At 39.7% G+C, this 19,188-nt stretch overlaps 1 protein-coding gene across 5 annotated transcripts in view; it reads right to left on the bottom strand.

Annotated features, from left to right (window-relative positions):
* Window positions 1–2,963: 2,963 nt before the first annotated feature.
* Window positions 2,964–19,188, bottom strand: part of LOC127646364 (phospholipid phosphatase-related protein type 5-like) — a 71,864-nt gene continuing 55,639 nt past the window's right edge. For 4 of the 5 annotated variants that reach the window (XM_052129926.1, XM_052129930.1, XM_052129927.1 and 1 more), the window contains 5 exons: window positions 11,560–11,680; window positions 11,005–11,255; window positions 8,651–8,827; window positions 5,715–5,854; window positions 2,964–4,520 (listed from right to left, as the gene is read on the bottom strand). In XM_052129926.1, the coding sequence (XP_051985886.1) occupies window positions 4,412–4,520; window positions 5,715–5,854; window positions 8,651–8,827; window positions 11,005–11,255; window positions 11,560–11,680 (798 nt within the window). In that variant the 3' untranslated portion in view covers window positions 2,964–4,411. Of the gene's footprint in view, window positions 4,521–5,698; window positions 5,855–8,650; window positions 8,828–11,004; window positions 11,256–11,559; window positions 11,681–19,188 lie in introns of all 5 variants that reach the window. The other variant, XM_052129928.1, reaches the window with a different exon arrangement.

The raw sequence follows: 19,188 nt of genomic DNA, 5'->3' as shown, positions 1-19,188 counted from the left end.
TTACTATGAAATTCACTCTTTTAAAATTGTTATTCATGCTGTGTTTAGGACGTTTTATAAAGTAAGTGTCTGCATGGATTATCTGTACTTTGAAGAATGCATCGATCACTTCCGATCATGGTTAAAGTTAGGGAAAGGGTTAAGTAAGGGGCTCCCTATATCTTTAATGGCGGTTTGGAACTCCTGGCCCTTTATGGAGCAATGACAAAAAACATTCAGGGGCGTAGCACCAAATTTTGGGCCCTGGGTACAAACCATCTTGCTGGGCCCCCGTACCAAATATGTATGTATAGAAAACTGACTTCTAAGGGGCCCCCCCTGCCTCGGGCCCTGGGTACTCGGTACCCTTTACCCCCCCAGTTCGACGCCCCTGCATACATTGCACATACTATATAAAGTGCGTTCCAATCGACCGATAGGGTCCTGCAATGTGGACTTCACATGGTATTAAGCCATCTTAAAGGGGTAGTTCAACTCAATATTAAAATTCTCTCATCATTTACTCACCCTCATGCCATCCCAGATTGAATTACTTTCTTTTGGAGAATTTTTTTATTTGGGTGAAATTTCCCTTTGAGTGAGAGTGTGTTCCTTTAATCGAAGTTTTCATTCTGAGTGACTTTTGCATACATTTAATTTAAAAGTGCCCTTTTCTCACGGTAACTTGAGAGCGTGCATTCTTGTTGCTCTCTCTCTCTGTTTATGTACACACTTGCAGCAAGCGCGCAGACCGAGAGGGAGATAAGCCACGCAAAGATGGATAAGATGAAACTGAAATGCTAGGCTTAACACACACGCACGCACAGAATGTATGACATGTATCTATGACTTTAGAGATCATGTCAATATAAAAACATAAATTTTAGGTGATTTAGAAATCCCTGTCTGACTTTTTAAAGAGAAAAACAGGATATCCGGGGAAAAGGACGTGTTGACACCCTATAACGAGCAGATATTGCAGCTTTTCCTACTTGCAACTTGACAGTTTTGTCACAACCATTGGTGAATATTGTGCTGCATTAATAAAATGCACAATGGGGCAGGTGGATGCTTTGACATAGCAATCTGTATATATCTCCTCACTTGCAGCAAATATTATACATAACAAGCTAATTAAAAGTAAATTACAATTCTCACTAGGGGACGAAATATGAATTTTATACAGATATCGGAGAAGGTGAAATGGCAGCGGTATCAGGAATGGTAGGAGTGGTGGTGGTGTAGTGGGCTAAAGCACATAACTGGTAATCAGAATGTTGCTGGTTCAAGCCCCACAGCCACCTCCATTGTGTCCTTGAGCAAGGCACTTAACTCCAGGTTGCTCCGGGGGGATTGTCCCTGTAATAAGTGCACTGATCCAAAGTCGCTTTGGATCAAAGCATCTGCCAAATGCATAAATGTAAATGTATCAGCTATCATGAGGCTTTATGGCAGTTGAGGAATACCAATATGGCCGCTCGAACACATCCGGTGGCTTCACCACCTGCTAGCAGTTTAACATTGCTTTAGCAATCCAGTTCTATATACACACACTTTATTAGGAACATCTGTACACCTACTTATTTATCCAATTACCTTATCATCCAATCATGTGACAGCAGTGCAATGCATAAAATCAAGCAGATACAGGTCAGGAGCTTCAGTTAATGTTTACATCAACCAGCAGAATGGGGAAAAATATGATCTCAGTGATTTCGACTGTGGCATGATTGTTGGTGCCAGACAGGCTGGTTTGAGTATTTCTGTAACTGCTGATCTCCTGGGATTTTTCATACATAATATTCTGTAGAATTTACTCAGAATGGTGCCGAAAACAAAAAACATCCAGTGAGCCGCAGTTCTGTGTACTGAAATGCTTTGTTGATGAGAGAGGTCAACAGAGTATGGCCAGACTGGTAACTCAGAAAAAGTGTGGCACCTACATGCCGTAACGGTGATTGTGCCAAATTAACAAAACATTTTAAAAAGAGAGGGAAAGGCCAACACGTAGTGGCAGTGGAAGAGAGAGAGGAGAGAAGAAAAAAAAAACACTTTCTTGCCGGTTCTCAAATACACTGAAGCTTGGTCCTCGGCCACTCCTCCACCCTCTAATGGACGATAGCCATGCCTCCCCGGACAGATTGGAGGCAGAACGCCCCGCCACGTTTTTTGGTGTACGGTAGGGGTCTCCCTTGCCCCTGGCAGCAGTAACTGCTCCAGACAGTTGGGAGCCCCCTCCTCCCCTTGCAGTCGGTGGCCGGGCAGTATTTTAAACAGTAACAGTATTTTAACGATTACAGATTGGCCCCCACTCACTTCCATTGTAAGTGCCTCACTGGAACCCAGATTTTTGCTTCTTTTAAGAAAAGAATGTGTGTGGCAAATTATTTTTTGTGTTAATAAATATAATGCTACAAATGCAGTTGATTGAGCTTAACTATTGTTCAACAATGGTTTACACGTGTCTTATATATTCATATAATTTTTTATCTAAAATATTAATATTGAAAAATGTATAATATATGTCAACTAAATTTCACACTAACAAAAATTGTTGAATGCATAAGTATTGACAAAGAATTAACCACAATTAAACCTAAAGTGTCCATTTCTGGTATGTATCTTGCACATATGACACATTACCAATTAGAATACAAAATTATTTAAATGTTATTACTTTAAATATATCATTACGTACAGTGTGCACTACCAGTTAAAAAATAGGACTCACTCATGTTTTAAAAAAAACTTTTGATCTAATACTGTAGCTGTGATAACTTTGCTATTATTCGAAAATATGAATATAATAAGTAATAATAAAAAATGAGTAGGTGTGTCCAAACTTTTGACTGTCATTTAGTGCTTTTCATGCATTTCCATTTTCAAGTACCACCAGGGGGCAAGGCAATCAAAATGTCAAGCCATTTTCTTTGTATGAAATGTTTAATAATCATCATTCATTTATTTTTTACAAAATGAAGGGACTCTAAACCTGAACAGTCACATCCAAGCACCGTCTTACATAAAGAAGCGTTATCTCACTTCCTTCAGTGAATGTACAATGTTGAAAAAATGCTGGCTTACAAAATAGACAATAACATCAATAGACAAAATGTCTGACAACAAGCTTTACAGAATATATCCCTCTGTTCAGTTTAACAAGTCTCATGAAGTTAAGTTGTTTAATGGTAACATACCAATTTGTCTTATGTAAAATGGCAATTGCAACGTGTAAAAGAGTTATTTACAAATGTATATCATTTTATGGTGAGACAGGGACAGTCAGACATTTGAGAGGACTGGAGTTTGGCTGGTGGTACAGTTGTTGTCCCAAATAAACCTTAGGATAAAACCTGACGTGTCATACATTTTTTGGTTCTGAATTATATAAATAAACTGACAATGTCAATGATGCAATTAGGATATGTACATTGATAAATCAACAATATAAAGGGGAAAAAAAATAACATTTTATACAATGCAAGATATAAAACTACATGTACATATTTGCTACATCCTGTACATTTTACCCTTAAATTACAGATAATACTATAGTGTTGAAATTCTCTTTTTATTTATTATTATATTATTGTTAGTATATTAGGCCCTTGTTTGAAATAATCTAATATTTTTTCTATTGTTACTTGATAGAGTAAAGCTGATGTAACCTTTTCAGTGTTATAATACTTTCTCCTATCCCAGCTTAATATGCAATACAACTATATTTAAGCTATTCAGAGGTTAATTTTCAAGAAAACTGTAAACACTGTCTCTGTGGCACTATAAAAATTCCTCTGTTTGTTTTGAGCGACCCATTTAGACCCGCCCCAATAACATAACCAATGGAGTCTCGCTTTGTTTGATCAACGGCAGGTGTAGTGTGTATTCAGAAAACAATACTTCAGTTTTAAATGAACCTATAGCCAAAAATGTGTTACTATTTGAGTGCTACATCCTACCAATCTCTCTATATTTCAAAAATAGAATTGTAATATTTTGTATCCTTCACTTCAGAAAATCTGAAATCTTTCATTTCACAGTAGATATTCAGTTTATGTATGGCTGTTACATGGAAAAATATTTTTGTAATGGATACAGAATGTTAATATAGCAACACCTTCAATTAATAATAGCATTATGCTGTAATTATTCTGAAATTGGTGGAAGATTATTATGAGATGGAACATGTTCCTTTAATTATATAACATTAATAATAATTAAAATACCCTGCCAAAATACAAGAAAGGGAAACCATGATGATTAAGAAAAACATTGAGCAATCCAGACTAAAATATCAATATTGCTGTCATTGCTTCTGTCATCCAGAAGGGGGCAATAGAGGTGAGTATGGGACAGCTCTAGACCTGAGTCGAGTATGATCTTGTGAGAGAGGGTCTAGGACGGGTGCAGGTGGAGTATTCAGAAGGCATGTCTAGACTGCGCTGGAGATGGAGCGACGAGAGTGGATGAGAACATCGGGAGGGGCGGGGGCCAGGTATGGCTGATGGTCATGTGATGCCTGTGTACAAAACCCCTGGAACCTGCGGAGGAGAGAAAACAAAAGGTTTCTGAAAGAGTGTAAGATAGACAAAGTTGCCTAAACAAGAAACAGCGTAATTATTTCCAGTGAAATTAACATTTAGCAAAAGATAAAAAGTTTGGAAGTGACACAAGGAAGTGTAGACCAACTGTATCAACGTTTCAAAGCAGATACAATGTTTCAAAATCTAATGAGCTGTCTTGGACTCTACTGCGTACACATGCAACTGCCTTTTAAGGCAGCATGCGAACCAAAACGGAAACTCATTTGTGTAGCAAAATGACTCTACACGCTCTATATAGGCAGCATTTAGGTGTGCCACACATATATCACTCCTTATGTGAAGCGCACAAGAAACTCAGCTTACAATTGATTCCAATAGAGTTGAAGACATAGGCATACTTTTGACGTGCGAAATAAAGTCTGGTCCACATTGCAGCTCATTCTGAACTAGAACCGCCCACTTAGACAGGAAGAGGCCAAAAGGCAACCAACCACTTGGTGTTTGTTATTATCACAATAATACACAGTCAAGTAAAAAAAAAACTATTCTGAGACTAAATAAACTTATTTTATGTGTTAGAATACTCTTCAACAAAATTTACTCTAAATGCTCATCCCTTGGATTTACTACATTAAACAGAGTTTAACCATGGTATTTGTAGTATAACCATAGTAACCACATAATTAACTATGTTTACTACAGTCATGGTTACTAGAATATTACTGTAGTTAAGCCATGGTTAATATTTGTAAGGATTAAATAATTAGGGCAACAACATTAAATTGAACATGAATTTACCATTAATATACACTAATAAATTACAAAACACCCCATTTTATATAACTAAATGAAAATAAAGTGATAAATAACAGCAATTCACTAAAAATGTATCTTCAAAAAAGAAGGCAAAGTCCCTTTAAGTCGGCGCTGGGCAAAAGTGAATCAGAGAATCATTTATGTGAACTAGTTAATTTACATTAAAGAACCAACTTACTAAATTGAATCTGATTTCCCAATGCTAAATATAAGGGACTCGTTTATTTTAACCGGTTCATTTACAAGAACTGTCTGCAAGAACTGATTCACTTCAAGTACATTTAGCAAAAATACAATGCTCTTGTTTAGATTTCCCATGCCTCCCCTCCCTATCCATGGCTCCACCCATCACCCCTTACCTGAGGGCCACTTAACTTTTCGAGTGGACTCTCTATACAGGGCATGGCCAACATGGGCATGTTGAGCGGGGGGTCTGGGCGCGGGGGCTGCAAAGGGGACGGCATGGGTGGTAGGGGAGGCTCGGTCTGCTGGAAGTTATTGATCACACACGTGACCTGGATGAGGGAAAAAAGCAGAAAGGAGAGAGGGTTAATGGTGATTACAAAGTTGTATAAGGCATTTATGGCAATGCAGGATTATGGTCGAATCTGCCTGTTGTGGATTAATGACTTTATGCCCAGAGCATGTTCAGTTAAGTCCTTGGCATGGTTGTGACTGGACTTGCTTTAAGAGGATAAAGGAAGGCATCTAGAGCAGGTGGATTAGCTGCAGACTCAGTAAACACTTGATAGAATTTGTTATTAAACATATGCGTGTTCAAATGATTTTAAATTCAGTCATGAAACTGTACATAGAGCAAGATTTTAGGTCCTTTGAAATTAAAACGGTTACCAAATCAACTTTCTTGTCTAAAATTTAAATTGCATCAGTTATTGCAGGTAAGCCGGTTTCACTGCAGAGCATTACGAGAGTTTTCTATCTCAAACCCTCCTCCTCCCCAGCAGCACTTGTCTAGATCTGATTTAACTGTCTGAGATCAATGGAATGCAAGTAGACATGAATCTGCAACAAAACATGAAATGCAAAAGCCTCCCTGCTGAAAAGACCAGTTTATACCGGCAGTTATTGTTGGTCTAGCTGGTGGAACATGCTAATGCTTAAATACAAAATTTAAACAGTATGCAACAATGCGGTGTTTGCTATCAAAAATTTAATTTTTTGATGAAGGTTTCGAGACATGCAATGCCGTTGTAGTATAGGCTTACATGTTGTACTGGCTTACTAAATACTTAAGAGCATACTGTCTCATTAAAGCCCAAAACACACCCAATTTGTCAGACCCGCAATTCATAACTTAACTCAAGTACACGTTGCATTCTTAAAGTCGGCATGAAATGAAAACTATCCCTATCTATTTTCTAAATACATGTTATTGATCTTATTGTGAACGATTCATCAATGCATATGTTTTATTTAAAAAACCTCCAGTGAAACGACCTCTCTGGTGACGTACGCAGGACTTCTCCAATCATTTAGTCTGCTTAAACCTGGCCCCTTTCTTATAAATACCACAACCTTACTGTGGTAATATGGCCGTGGCCGAGGGACGTCTGTGGATAGCGAGGCCGAGAGAAGAAGAATGGCAAGGACTGACACCTGTGGGAAATTCTATCTAACAGCTGTTTGCATTTGCAGTGAGATCTGGGATGGACAAAAGGGCAGTACGAACCACTGGAGGAGAGAGAGAGAGAGAGAGAGAGAGAGAGAGAGAGAGAGAGAGACGCACACAGAAGTGCTTATGTGTGACTTATTTATATTGTGCTGAAAAGCAGAACTTTGTGTGACACTGAAAAGTGTGTTAAAAATAAAGACTCCGGCAACCGCTTCCTCCTTCACGGGAGAACTAGAGACTTATCACACTTGCGTAGAGTTGAATGAAGCATCAATTGCATATTGTTGAAGATGGCAATGTGTATTTTCATTCAAAACTATCACTCCTTAACCCAAACTTCCTTGGTTACGGGTCAGCTGGCTTGAATTTACATTTAGAATGAGAAGGAATAACGGCAAAGTTGCGGTTGTGTTCGAGACATTTCATGCATGAATTGCTGTGGTGATCACAACTGAATACAATGCTTCAGATGCCCCTGGAGTTTATTTATATTTCTGAATGCAGTTATCTTGGGATGCACAACACGAGTAAGTGTTTTTTCATTTATATTTAGTATATTGTGATTCAAAACGTTAAAATATGGTTATCTTTTACTCACAAATTTTTCATCGGCCTCTTAAATTTTTACAGCCTCTTCACAGCTTGTATGTTTATGTTGTCCATTTTATCATAAATGTGTTGAGATCGCTGCTCAATTTCACAGATAACAGGCTGTAACATGTAAAAGATGGGCAGGGAGGCGGCGGGAACCGGCAGAACAGTCAACATATCTTTAATTACATAAATTAACTTCAACAAACATAAACACACACACACACACACAGCTGCCTCTTGTGTGTCTCTCTCTCTTTCTAACTGGTGCCCCCGGCTCGTCTTTATCCCCTTCCCGGCTGATTAGGTGACTCGGCGCCAGCCGTGCACCCTCACGGCTTGGCCACGCCCTCCTCCTCATCACACTAGCTCTGACTCAAGCAGCACGGTAGTAGGTGTGTGTGTGTGTGTGTGTGTGTCCACTGCAAACTCGCATTCAGATCTGCCTCCATTCCACTATGCAACGGCCACTTTTCACAATCCAATCAACAACCGATGGATAAACTCAAATCATTGCCCAACATTTTTTCATGTTTTCACTCGGAAATATGTCACAATATGGAAGAAAAGTCGGTCGCAACTTCCGTTTCATGCTGACTTTAACATTGCCACAAACAGGCAATAGCGGATATTAGAGAAAGAGAGTTTTCTCTTTCAAGTTAACTACTGTAATGGTGGAGCAACAGTTTGAAGAGAATATTGCTGAGCAAATATGTTAAAAGCAATATACTTATTAGCTTACCTCAATAACAGCACATCCACAATTATGGCACAAACTTTTAAGATAACTCTATCGCCCCCTTGAGTACTAAGGTATGTTACCACCATAGGGACCCAAGAATGCATGTTAGTATGTTTAACCAGACTGCACTTTGGAAAAGCATTGGTCAGGTGCTTGGGTCTATGTGTGACACTGAGCAGACTTGCAAATGTTTTAGGCCTAACATATTTTAAGTGCATAGTAGAAGTATTTACATTGAGATACAGCCCTAAACTGAAGATAACATAAAACAGTTTGGCTCCCATTATGTTTGTGCTGACTGGCTGAACAGATTGCAGCTCAAATCAAGGGTTGTTAGATCCTCACCAGAAAAGCAGCAATGGCTCCCCCAGTAAGGTATCCCGCTAGAACATCAGACCAGTGATTGCGGTACTCAGATACACGCACAATGCCCACCAGAACAGCCAATGAGAGAAGAGTCACACACAGAGTGGGTTTAGTAAGCCTTGTGCCTTTAGTGCGCCACACCAGAGTTACGTACATCTGCAGAAAACACACACCAGATACAAAGAAACACACTTTAGGGGCCGTTCTCACTGAATGCGTTTTTGCATCCATCTGTGCTGTTTTTAAAAATGTTTGTAAACAGGGGCTAGATTGATATCTTTATATGTTGCACAAAAAAAAAAAAAAAAAAGCACCTACCCTTTTAGGGCAAGAACATTTTTAGTCTGAACGGCCCGTTAGTATGCACAAACAAAGATACACATATGGCGTGAGTATTTAAAACAGCATAATCAGGTCACATATGCAAAATCCATGGATAAATATAAAATCATGTCATTATTTGTTTACATACTAGTCCATATTAAAATCTGTTTAACATACTAACATACTACTCTTCCTTTTTTGCAGTATATAGTATTTATACTTTGCGACGTATGCACATTTTCTGTAAGCATGGAATAAAATACATTTGCCAAAATGTACAGTGTACAACAGTGCAGACAGCCAAGTGTATCTGTCTGCGTCCCGCAAGACTACAAGGAACACCCACTTCACGACAAGCCTACTACATGTAATACCACCCTTGGATCATCAACAATTCTATTGGCTACAAGAACTTTTAAAATCCTATGCAATCGCTGGATCATTTATTTTCTCTTAATTCTTTAAATATGACAATGAATAACTTTTAAAATTATATTTGACATCATATTATTAATTGGAAGATATAAATGGTAAACTGAACTTGCCTGTTTAATGGGAAATTTTGTGGAAGTGCTCTTCTATTCCTGGAAGTGTTTGTAAAAATTGTGCTTGTTTGATCATAAAAAAAAGATATAAATTGTAAGATAAACATTTATCTTTTCTGTTTTCTCCAGGTAGCTTACAAGCTAATCGGTTAGCCTATTACCTAAGCATACCACTAGCTTCTTCTCCTTTTCACTTTAGTTAAATTTCTTCCAGTTATACTATGGTATGATTGAATTCAAAAGAACTTATAATTTGCGGTACATTTAATGATTTTACAAACTTTTTAGTTTGTGGTTATGGTAAGGTTTAGAGTTATGGATAGGTGTAGGTGTATGGTTGCTGTGGGACTGCAAATAAACAAAACAAACAGTTTATGAATGTGGCATTCAACCTTTCCAATACTTCACAGGTTATTTGGTGGGGGCGTAAATTGTAGTGGGCGTGCCTTGTTGTGGGCATGTCTTGTAGCAGTAGTCTTGCAGGATGCAGACAGACCCTAGACAGCACATAATACTGGAACCCATAATGGAATGCCCCTTACGTAGACTTCTATTTCTAATGTGATGAATGAACGTGAATTATGTAATTATTAGTGCTACAACAACTATTCGATAAATCCTATAATAATCGAAAAAATATAATGTATTTTAAAAAAAAGAAAAGGAAAATAAAATGTCTTTTTTATCTGATTAATCAAAGAAATAATTGCCAGATTAGTAGATTATCAAAATAATTGTTAGTTGCAGCACTAGTAATTTCAGTGTAACCGGTCCTGCTTTACCTGCTCTGAGCGGGATTCGAACTGGGTGCAGGCACGCTAATGAGCAGGCTAAAGGCTACAGCCTCTAACCTCAGTCGCTAGTGCACCTCTTGAGGCCAGGTGAGTGCGGTTTACACACTGCACAGCTTAACAGCTGGCTACCCTTACGCTCACCCCCCTAAACCTCACTAACTTCCTGGGTTTCGGCACCACTGTAACTCTGTAATAGCTACCTACCTGCTGGCTACTGTTACAACAGCAACAATTGTTTCTTTGTTTTAATAAGACAAGTTACTCGAAATGTAATAAAAAATGCACAGTAACTGATTTAAATTTTGAAGATGACCTTTGGATCCCCCTCACATCTAATGAGATGTGATCATGTGACAACAATGTAAAAAAATAGTAGTTCAGTAAGAAGTAACTTAGTATTCCATTAAAAAAATAGCCAATGTTCATTTATTTGTCCACTAGGGTACAAAATACCGTCAGCCCAATAACCATGCCTAAGTATTCTGAATAACCCATTCCATCATTAGAATAGATCCCATAAGAGCAAAACAAATGAGACAGAGAGTGGCTGGTCTATCAAGACTGAACACATGTATCCTCTCAATTAGAGTCAGCACTAATAAAGGAGAGGAGGATAGTGATTTCATATCATGCTGTGTCATGTTGGATTTCTTATCCTGGAAATACTCACCACCGTATAGACAGCAGAGTACATACTCAGCGCTGCGTCTTTTGAGGGAAAAGATTTGCGGGCAGAGATGATGAGGTAAGGGTTCCCAGTGCATGCACGGCGCTCTGTGATGTACTGCATTGGCGAATGGCATCCCAGCACTGTGTAGTTTGGGCGGCATGTTGACAGGAAGTGAGGAGTCTGATTTCCTGTCACCACCTGTCCTGCATTGGCAAAGATGGTGGTGGTAAAGAGGCCAAAGGAGTACACACCTGAGTGCAAGATGACAAAAAAGAGAGATAGAGACTGCAAAAATCAAAAATCATTTCACATCAAGTGTTATTTCCTCAGGTTAATTTTCATGGACTATAAACACACTTACACTCAACCTTAAATGAGCAATTGGCCATTTTAAGTGAGAACCCTTTTGAAAAGACTAGCATTTCCATGCTGATCAAGGATGGTTTATGCTGGTTTTGTGCTGCCAGAACACGAGTGTTCACATAACATTTGCTGATGAACATCTATGCTGGTCTTTTCAACAGGGAAGCAAAGAAAGCATGGAGCATTGCTTACCAAGAAAACGGACAATGCGTCTCAGCAGCGTGTTGAAATAACAGCAGTCAGCCGTTACTATGGTCTTCTCCTGTGTGTCCTCTGGTTTAGTGAAGAAGGATACGAGCTCCCCCAGCAGTATCTATAGAACACAGAAGCGGAATAAGATTTATGTGGTTATGGGGTACTGCAATATTTACTTTCTTTAAACTGATTGGAAAATGTATGAGGAATCATTTGTCAGTGTCATGACTTCTCTGGCTTCAAATCCAGAATTTACGAGAAATCTGTCCAATATCCTGGACAATGATAGATTCTCATTTTCAATCCCATGAATATTCTGTATAAACGCTAAATGTATCACCACAGCTGAGACATTCAGCTTATATATATATTCATTATACGTTAATGGGACAGCATTCATAAAACATGACTCCTCATAGAAAACATTTTTTCACTGAGGATAGCAACAACGTATCTGGACTCAAACACTTGAGACTGATATTTCATAGAATTCATGGCTGACTCCCAAGATTACAGGCCCATTCAATGTATTCAGTGAAGAGCAAATTGTATTAATACCAAGAAAACAAGATTAAACCCTGAAGCAAATGATTCAAATTCTTACCTCAGTGCTGCTGAGCAAGTACAAAATACTTTGACTACTTATAAAAAGACAATTTGCGATGAGTTTAGCATCTAAATCAGCAAAACTCTTGAATAGTTTTGGTGCTTTCACTAAACAGCAGCAGTCTGACCTTAAATTCCACACTCTGCCACCTTTTTAAGTGTTTTGATCAAGTAGGGGGTCTATAATACTAGGAGACAACTGTCTTTTAGCATTTCCATTTATTCCACTGCCAACCAGAAATACACAATCTTTGCACACTCAATTCCACACACAGGTTTTTTTGAGCCAATCACCTGAGCTATAGATGCCATTTGTCTAATCACTAGGGAAAATGACAAGCGTTTATTGGCTGATGACACCAAAAGAACATACCATGCCCTTCACTACTGAATATACTGAGCTGCAATGTCAAAGGCAGCATACAAAGAAAATGTATGTTCTTTGAAAGTGATAGTTCACCCAAAAATGTTAAATTCTCTCAATATTTACTCACCCTTGTGCCATCCCAGATGCTGAACACAAAAGAAAATTTTTAGGAGAATTTCTCAGCTCTGTAGGTAAGTAAATGGTGGCCAGAAATTTGAAGGCCCAAAAAACATACGAAGGCATCATAAAAGTAATCCATATGAATCCAGTGGTTAAATCCATTTCTTCAGAAGCGATATGATATGTGTTGGTGAAAAACAGATAAATATTTAAGTTTTCTTTTACTATAAATTCTCCTCCCTGCACAGTAGGTGGCGATATGCATGAAGAATGCAAATAGCCAAAACAAAAGAATGCGGAAGTGAAACTGAAAGTGTACATTTTATGTAAAAAAGGACAAAAAATTATATGTTTCTAACCCACACCTATCATTTCGCTTCTGAAAATATGGATTTAACCACCGGAGTCAAATAGATTACGTTTATGCTGCCTTTATATGGTTTTTGGACCATGCATTATGTGGACCAACAGATCTGAGACATTCTCCAAAAAAAATCCTTATTTGTGTTCAGCAAAAGAAAGAAAGCCATAGATATCTGGGATGGCATATGGGTGAGTAAATTATGAGAATTTAAATTATGTGAACAATCCCTTTAATTCCTTTAAAAATGTACTATAATATAAATAATTAAGTATTTGTATTTAAGTATAAAATCAATAATATTTCGTCCAAATAACACTACATTTTTGAATGGCCATGCTTTTTCAATGGAGATGCTTTTTGGCAACCTGGTCTCACTTTTCTATACCTCATTTTTGGAAACTGATTTTTACATGATTAGTTGAACAGTGTAATGTTTGATGTGTTTGTTCATGTTTTCAATGTCTTTTATTTTGAAAATGTAGTTCCCGTTTCATGTCATGCTTTCCGTTGCTTTCGTTGGTTTATTGTCTTGTTATCTTGTTTTCAGTTCTGTCTGTTCATTTGTTCCCTCTACATTGTTTTACCCCTTGTCCATGTATTTAAGCCCTCATGTTTTCCATTGTCCTTTGTCAGATGTTGTCATGTTAGGTCATGTCATTGTTTATATTCAAGTCAAGTCAAGTTTATGTCAATTCAAGTTTTATACTCTAGTGAATTTTTTTATTTTGTTCACATTTATAGTTAGGGTTTTTTGGATTTCATGTTTGGAATAAATTTGCACTTGGGTTCTTAACTTCATCGTCTTGGTCGATGAGCCAGAGTCCTACGTCATGGTCGACAAGCCAGAGTCCCACATCATGGTCGATGAGCCAGAGTACCATGTCATGGCCGACGAGCAAGAGTACCACGTCATGGTCGACGAGCCAGAGTCCCACGTCATGGTCGAAGAGCTAGTGCCGTCTTTTTCTCTGTATCCTGACACTGCTCCATGCCATACCACATCAATGCCTCAGCCTGCTCCATGCCACATCACAGCTATGCCGAGTCTGCTCCATGCCATGTCATGGCCACATCTGAGCAGTTGGACCTGGAGATGGTTCTTGCACTTGTACCCACCCTATGGACACTTCCTCATGAGCAGGCAATGAGTCGATCCTCCGACCCCGCCTGGACCCTCCAAGCCCTAGACTCTACCTTGGCCTGACGATACCTCAGTATCACCTCAGCTCTACGTTCCCTCGGCTCCACTGCGGTCCTTCAGCCTGTTGGCTTTACTGGGGTCCCTCGTCCCTTCAGCTCCTACTTGGTCTGCCAGTCTCCTGTCTCTGCTTTGGCTCTTCGATCCTCTGGCTGCGCCTCGTCCCTCTGATCCATCAGCTCCACCGGGGATCTCCATCCCTACGGCTCCGCCTTTGTCCCTGGTGCCACCTTTGAAGTCTCTCACAGCCCCACCTTCCACGGCTCCACCCCTCAAGCCTCTCAGGGCCCCACCTTCCATGGACTCTCCCCTTGTCCCATGCCTCACACCCTGTCTTGCCAGGCCACGCCATGCCATTCCAAGCCATGCCTCAAGACCCCAGCTCACTACAGAACTTTGGAATTTGTCATGTTTTGTGTGTTTGTTCATGTTTTCTATGTTTTTTATTTTGAAAATCTAGATCCTGTTTCATGTCATGTGTTCCCTAGCCATGTGATTCCTGTTTCCCTCCATGTTCATGTCTTGTTTTCATTGGGTTATTGTCTTGTTATCTTGTTTTCAGTTCTGTCTGTTCACTGGTTCCCTCTTCATTGTTTTACCTCTTGTCCATCTATTTAAGGCTTCATGTTTTCCATTGTCCTTTGTCAGGTATTGTGTTTGGTAATGTTGTCATGTAAGGTCAAGTCATTGTTTATATTCAAGTTTATGTCAATTCAAGTTTTATAGACAAGCACATTTTTTGTATTTTGTTCACATTTATAGTTAGGGTTTTGTGGATTTCACGTTTGGAATAAATTTGCACATTGGTTCTTAACTTCATCGTCATTGCCAGCACCAGCAGCAACGTTACATATGTGTTGTGTCAGATTAATGAACACTAGAAGTGTTTAAACAATTATCTTTATTCCCTTTTACACACATCATGAGTACAAGGGTATATTATCAGTTAATAAACACTTTTCAACCTGTTTCTCACACAATGCTATCTTATTACAGCAAAACACTTATACTACATATATTGCATGACTTATAAGGTGATATTAACATTTGCATTCCATAACAACTACATTTACAAGCTTAGTTGTGTGCAATCAAATTGTAAAATAGCTCAAATGCATTGCACTTCTATTGCAAAGGACCGGGGTAATAGTCTTGAAGAGCACGGAAGTTGGCGTGTGAGATGAAAGTGTCATAAAAGCACCACGAATTGACGTGGTTGCTTCAGCAATTGCATTTTTCATCTCACATTTGCTTTGTTTGACACTATTGGTTATGTTTAGGTTTAAGGTAGGAAGTAGGTTTTGTTGAATTAAAACATTATAAAGCGCCATCTGCTTTGGAGAAACAGAATGCTTGTTATAATGGACTCTTGCTTGTGCTAAAAGTTCTCTCCTCCACATTGTAATGCCACTCAAACTCTTTTCTCTGACTGGAAAATGGAAATTACTCAGGGACATGAAAGCCTGAATCACAAAGTAACCTTCAAATGTTAAGTGAGGTACTGTGAATTATTTTTTGTGTGGCATATTGTTGCGTTTGAGGGCTCTTATTGCATAACAAATACGAGAAAGGGGGAAGAATGAGAGTGGAAAAGAGATAGATAGAAAAGAGAGAAAGAGAATTAATATTTCACTGCAACATCCTTGACATATCGGAGTGCTCTGATGATCTGCATTGTTGAACCAGCAGTGATTGTGTCAGCCATCATGCTTTCAAAATCCTCAACACACATTACACTCCTAACATATTTATACGAAGAGTTTTAAAACTCGATCCACAAACACTCAGTGTCAAACATAAAATGAACTAATAGAGCCCTTAGTAAAGCATAGTTCAATATGCAGATAAATGAGGATTATTTTGTCTTGGTTTAGTTCTGCATTATCCTAATCACATAAAATACAAAATGGGGTGTTCAATGAATAAACGGTGGGAACATTTAAAGGCATAGTTCACCCAAAAATGAAAATTCTGCAATCATTCACTCACCAAACCAATAAGAATTCCAAACCCATATGGAAAGAGCAGCATTGACATTATGCTATATAATTCCTTTGAGTTCCGTGCAAGAAAGAAAGTCATACGGGTTTGGAATGACATAAGAATGAGTAAAGGATGACAGATTTTCCATTTTTGTGTGAACTATTCATTTAACTGTGACATTGTCAACTACCATTTGCTCTAGTTTTGATACAGCTCACGAGAATGAAAACATTTATAAAACAGCACAGATTTCTAAACGTTCAGCATCAGCAGCAAACCCCCAAGCACACATCATCCTCAATAAACAGAAAGAGAATGAGCTGTCAGTGTCACTTAATTTAAATTAAGACACATGGTTTAACATGTCCTCTACAAGCTAGCTAGAGATGACAAAAACTGGGATTTCAGAGTGGGATTAATGGAAGTTGTTCTCCAAAGTTTAATTGATGAAATGGCTCTGATAAGTCTTGTTAGGGAAAGACAAACGAAAGAGGGAAGGGACGAAGACATGGGAGTTCAAAGCAAAAAGAGATGGAGAGAGAAAGAGATTGATAGCAAAAACATAACATAAAGAGAGAAAAATGAAGAGGAGGAAAGAGATGAAGAATGTAAAACAGAAAGATGGGGCTGTATGCTTCCTGAGGAAATCATACAATTATATGAGTGTTGTTAAGAGCGAGAAGTTTTCATGGCAGCTGTGAATGCTGTCAAAATAAAAGCTTTAAGCAGAAAAGTGGAGCACCAAAAATGCAGACACTTAGTAGTTGAAACACTCTGCGGACAATGGCAGAAGGTTCCAGACTGTTGGTCAGAAAATAAAATACACAAACACCTCCAAATGGCTTTATCTGAAGGTTCTGATGATTTTTCCTTTAGACAGACAGACAGAGAGATAGACCAGACCCCATCAAAGCTCATTAGAACACATAAAGACCAAATCAGACCAACTCAGAACACATTACACCTCAACACACCCATAAGAAACCACATCAGTACCCATTAGACCTAATTAGAACCCGTTAAGACCATATCTTAGACCTCTTCAGACCCCCTAAAGATCACATAAGACCGTATTAGACATCGTCAGGCCCCCGAAAGGCCACATCCAGAGTTGCTGCAAAGTTTTTCATATCAAATTTAAGACTTTTTAAGGACTTTTTCAAGACCTGAACAAATAAAAAGAATATTGTATTCCCAGACCAAAACAAGATCACAGACGCTTACTTAAACAGACACATTCAGCATGGCCTTAACATTGCTTATCAGTAAAACATAGGCTATAAGCAACTTTAAAATATGTTTTATATATATATATATATATATATACAGTATATATATATATATATATATACAGTGTATATATATATATATATATATATATATATATATATATATATATATATATATATATATATATATATATATACACATATTTTAAAGGCAGCCCTCCGAGGTTCTACCACCCTGGTTAGGACCTCTTCCCAAGCCCTCCTAGCCTTAAGGACGTCCCTCAGGTCGGCCCCCTGGCTGGAGGGCTTCGCTGGGAGCGCTTCCTCTGTTGCCAAGCTCCTGGAGGAGGGGCTCTAGAGGAAACGCTCTCCTTTTGCTCTGCGCGGTGCGAGGAGCTGACTGAAGGCTGGGGCTGATCTGTTTGCCCCACCCTACTTGATTTAGACTTGGATTTACGGGGGAGAAACTGCTTGAATGCCGCAGATTGTTTCTCGCCTCCTGAAACCTGTCGACGACCGATGTAACGGCGTCGCCGAACAGGCCAGAGGGCGAGAGCGGGGCATCAAGCAAAAAAGCTCTGTCTTTTTCTTTTATTCCCGACAAATTTAGCCACAGATGCCTCTCCGTGGTCACCATAGCTGCCATAGAGCGGCCAATAGCGCGGGCCGTCTCTTTAGTGGCCCGGAGAGACAGATCTGCGGCTCTGCACAACTCCGCGATATCTTCGGAGTTGGCCCCTCCCCTCGTCTAAATCTTTCAGGAGATCGGCCTGGTACGCCTGCAAAATCGCCATTGAGTGCAGGCATGAACCAGCCCGACCTGCCGCCATGTAAGCCCTGCTTATTAATGCAGATGTATCTCTGCAGGGCTTACTAGGCAGCGCCGGGGTTTTAAGGGAAGATGCCGACTCAGGAGAGAGGTAACCGGCTAAAGCCTCCTCCACACCAGGCATCTTCCCATAGCCCATATCCCGTGCCCCTAAAACATAGCTGTAATCGACCACACTGGGGGTGGAGACACGGGACCAATGTGGTTTATCCCACGATCTCGAGATCTCTTTGTGGAGATCGGGAAAAAACGGCAAACCCCGGCGCTGGGGTTGTGACGTGTGCTGCAGGAAACGCTCGTCTAATTTGCTTCCGACGTGCGTTCCCTGCTCATTTTGTGGCCAGCTAATGTTAAGTCTGGCCACAGCACGCGTCACAACCTGAACCAGCTCCTCATAAGCCTGGCCGAAACCCGGCGTGCTTGGCTCACGGTCGTCCACATCAATGCTGAGCATTTCCACTTCCTCGGAAGCAGAGAGCTCGAGCATTGGGACCTGATCGTGGGCAGAAGAAGCCACGACGCGGCTTCTGCACCACTCACAGTAGGCTCGGGATCCTCAAGCGAAGAATGAGAAAGTGCCGGAGCAGTCTCATTCTCATCTGCAAGATCCGCTGCGAACCCCACGATCTCAATCGCCGGCTGCCTCAACAGACGCGGGACCAGAACCGTGGGGAACGCGAGCCTGACCGTGCTCATCAAAGCACGCCAACCGGGCGCACAGCACTCTCAGGGGTAGTGCTTCACAGCTTTCACAGGCAGATCCCTCGAGAGCTGCCTGTGCGTGCTGCGCTCCCAAACAGTTCACACACAAATCGTGCGTGTCCCTACCCGTAATAAAACGAGGGCAGGGGTGCACGCACTTCTTGAACTGTTCGGTGGCCATAATTCTTTTAAATAGGACAAACAACACCAAATAAGACAAACAATATA

The sequence above is a fragment of the Xyrauchen texanus genome, chromosome 7 (genome assembly GCF_025860055.1).
Source record: "Xyrauchen texanus isolate HMW12.3.18 chromosome 7, RBS_HiC_50CHRs, whole genome shotgun sequence".
Classification (NCBI taxonomy): Eukaryota; Metazoa; Chordata; class Actinopteri; order Cypriniformes; family Catostomidae; genus Xyrauchen; species Xyrauchen texanus.
Note: the sequence above shows the minus strand (reverse complement) of the source record. Positions and strands in the feature narration are given on the sequence as shown.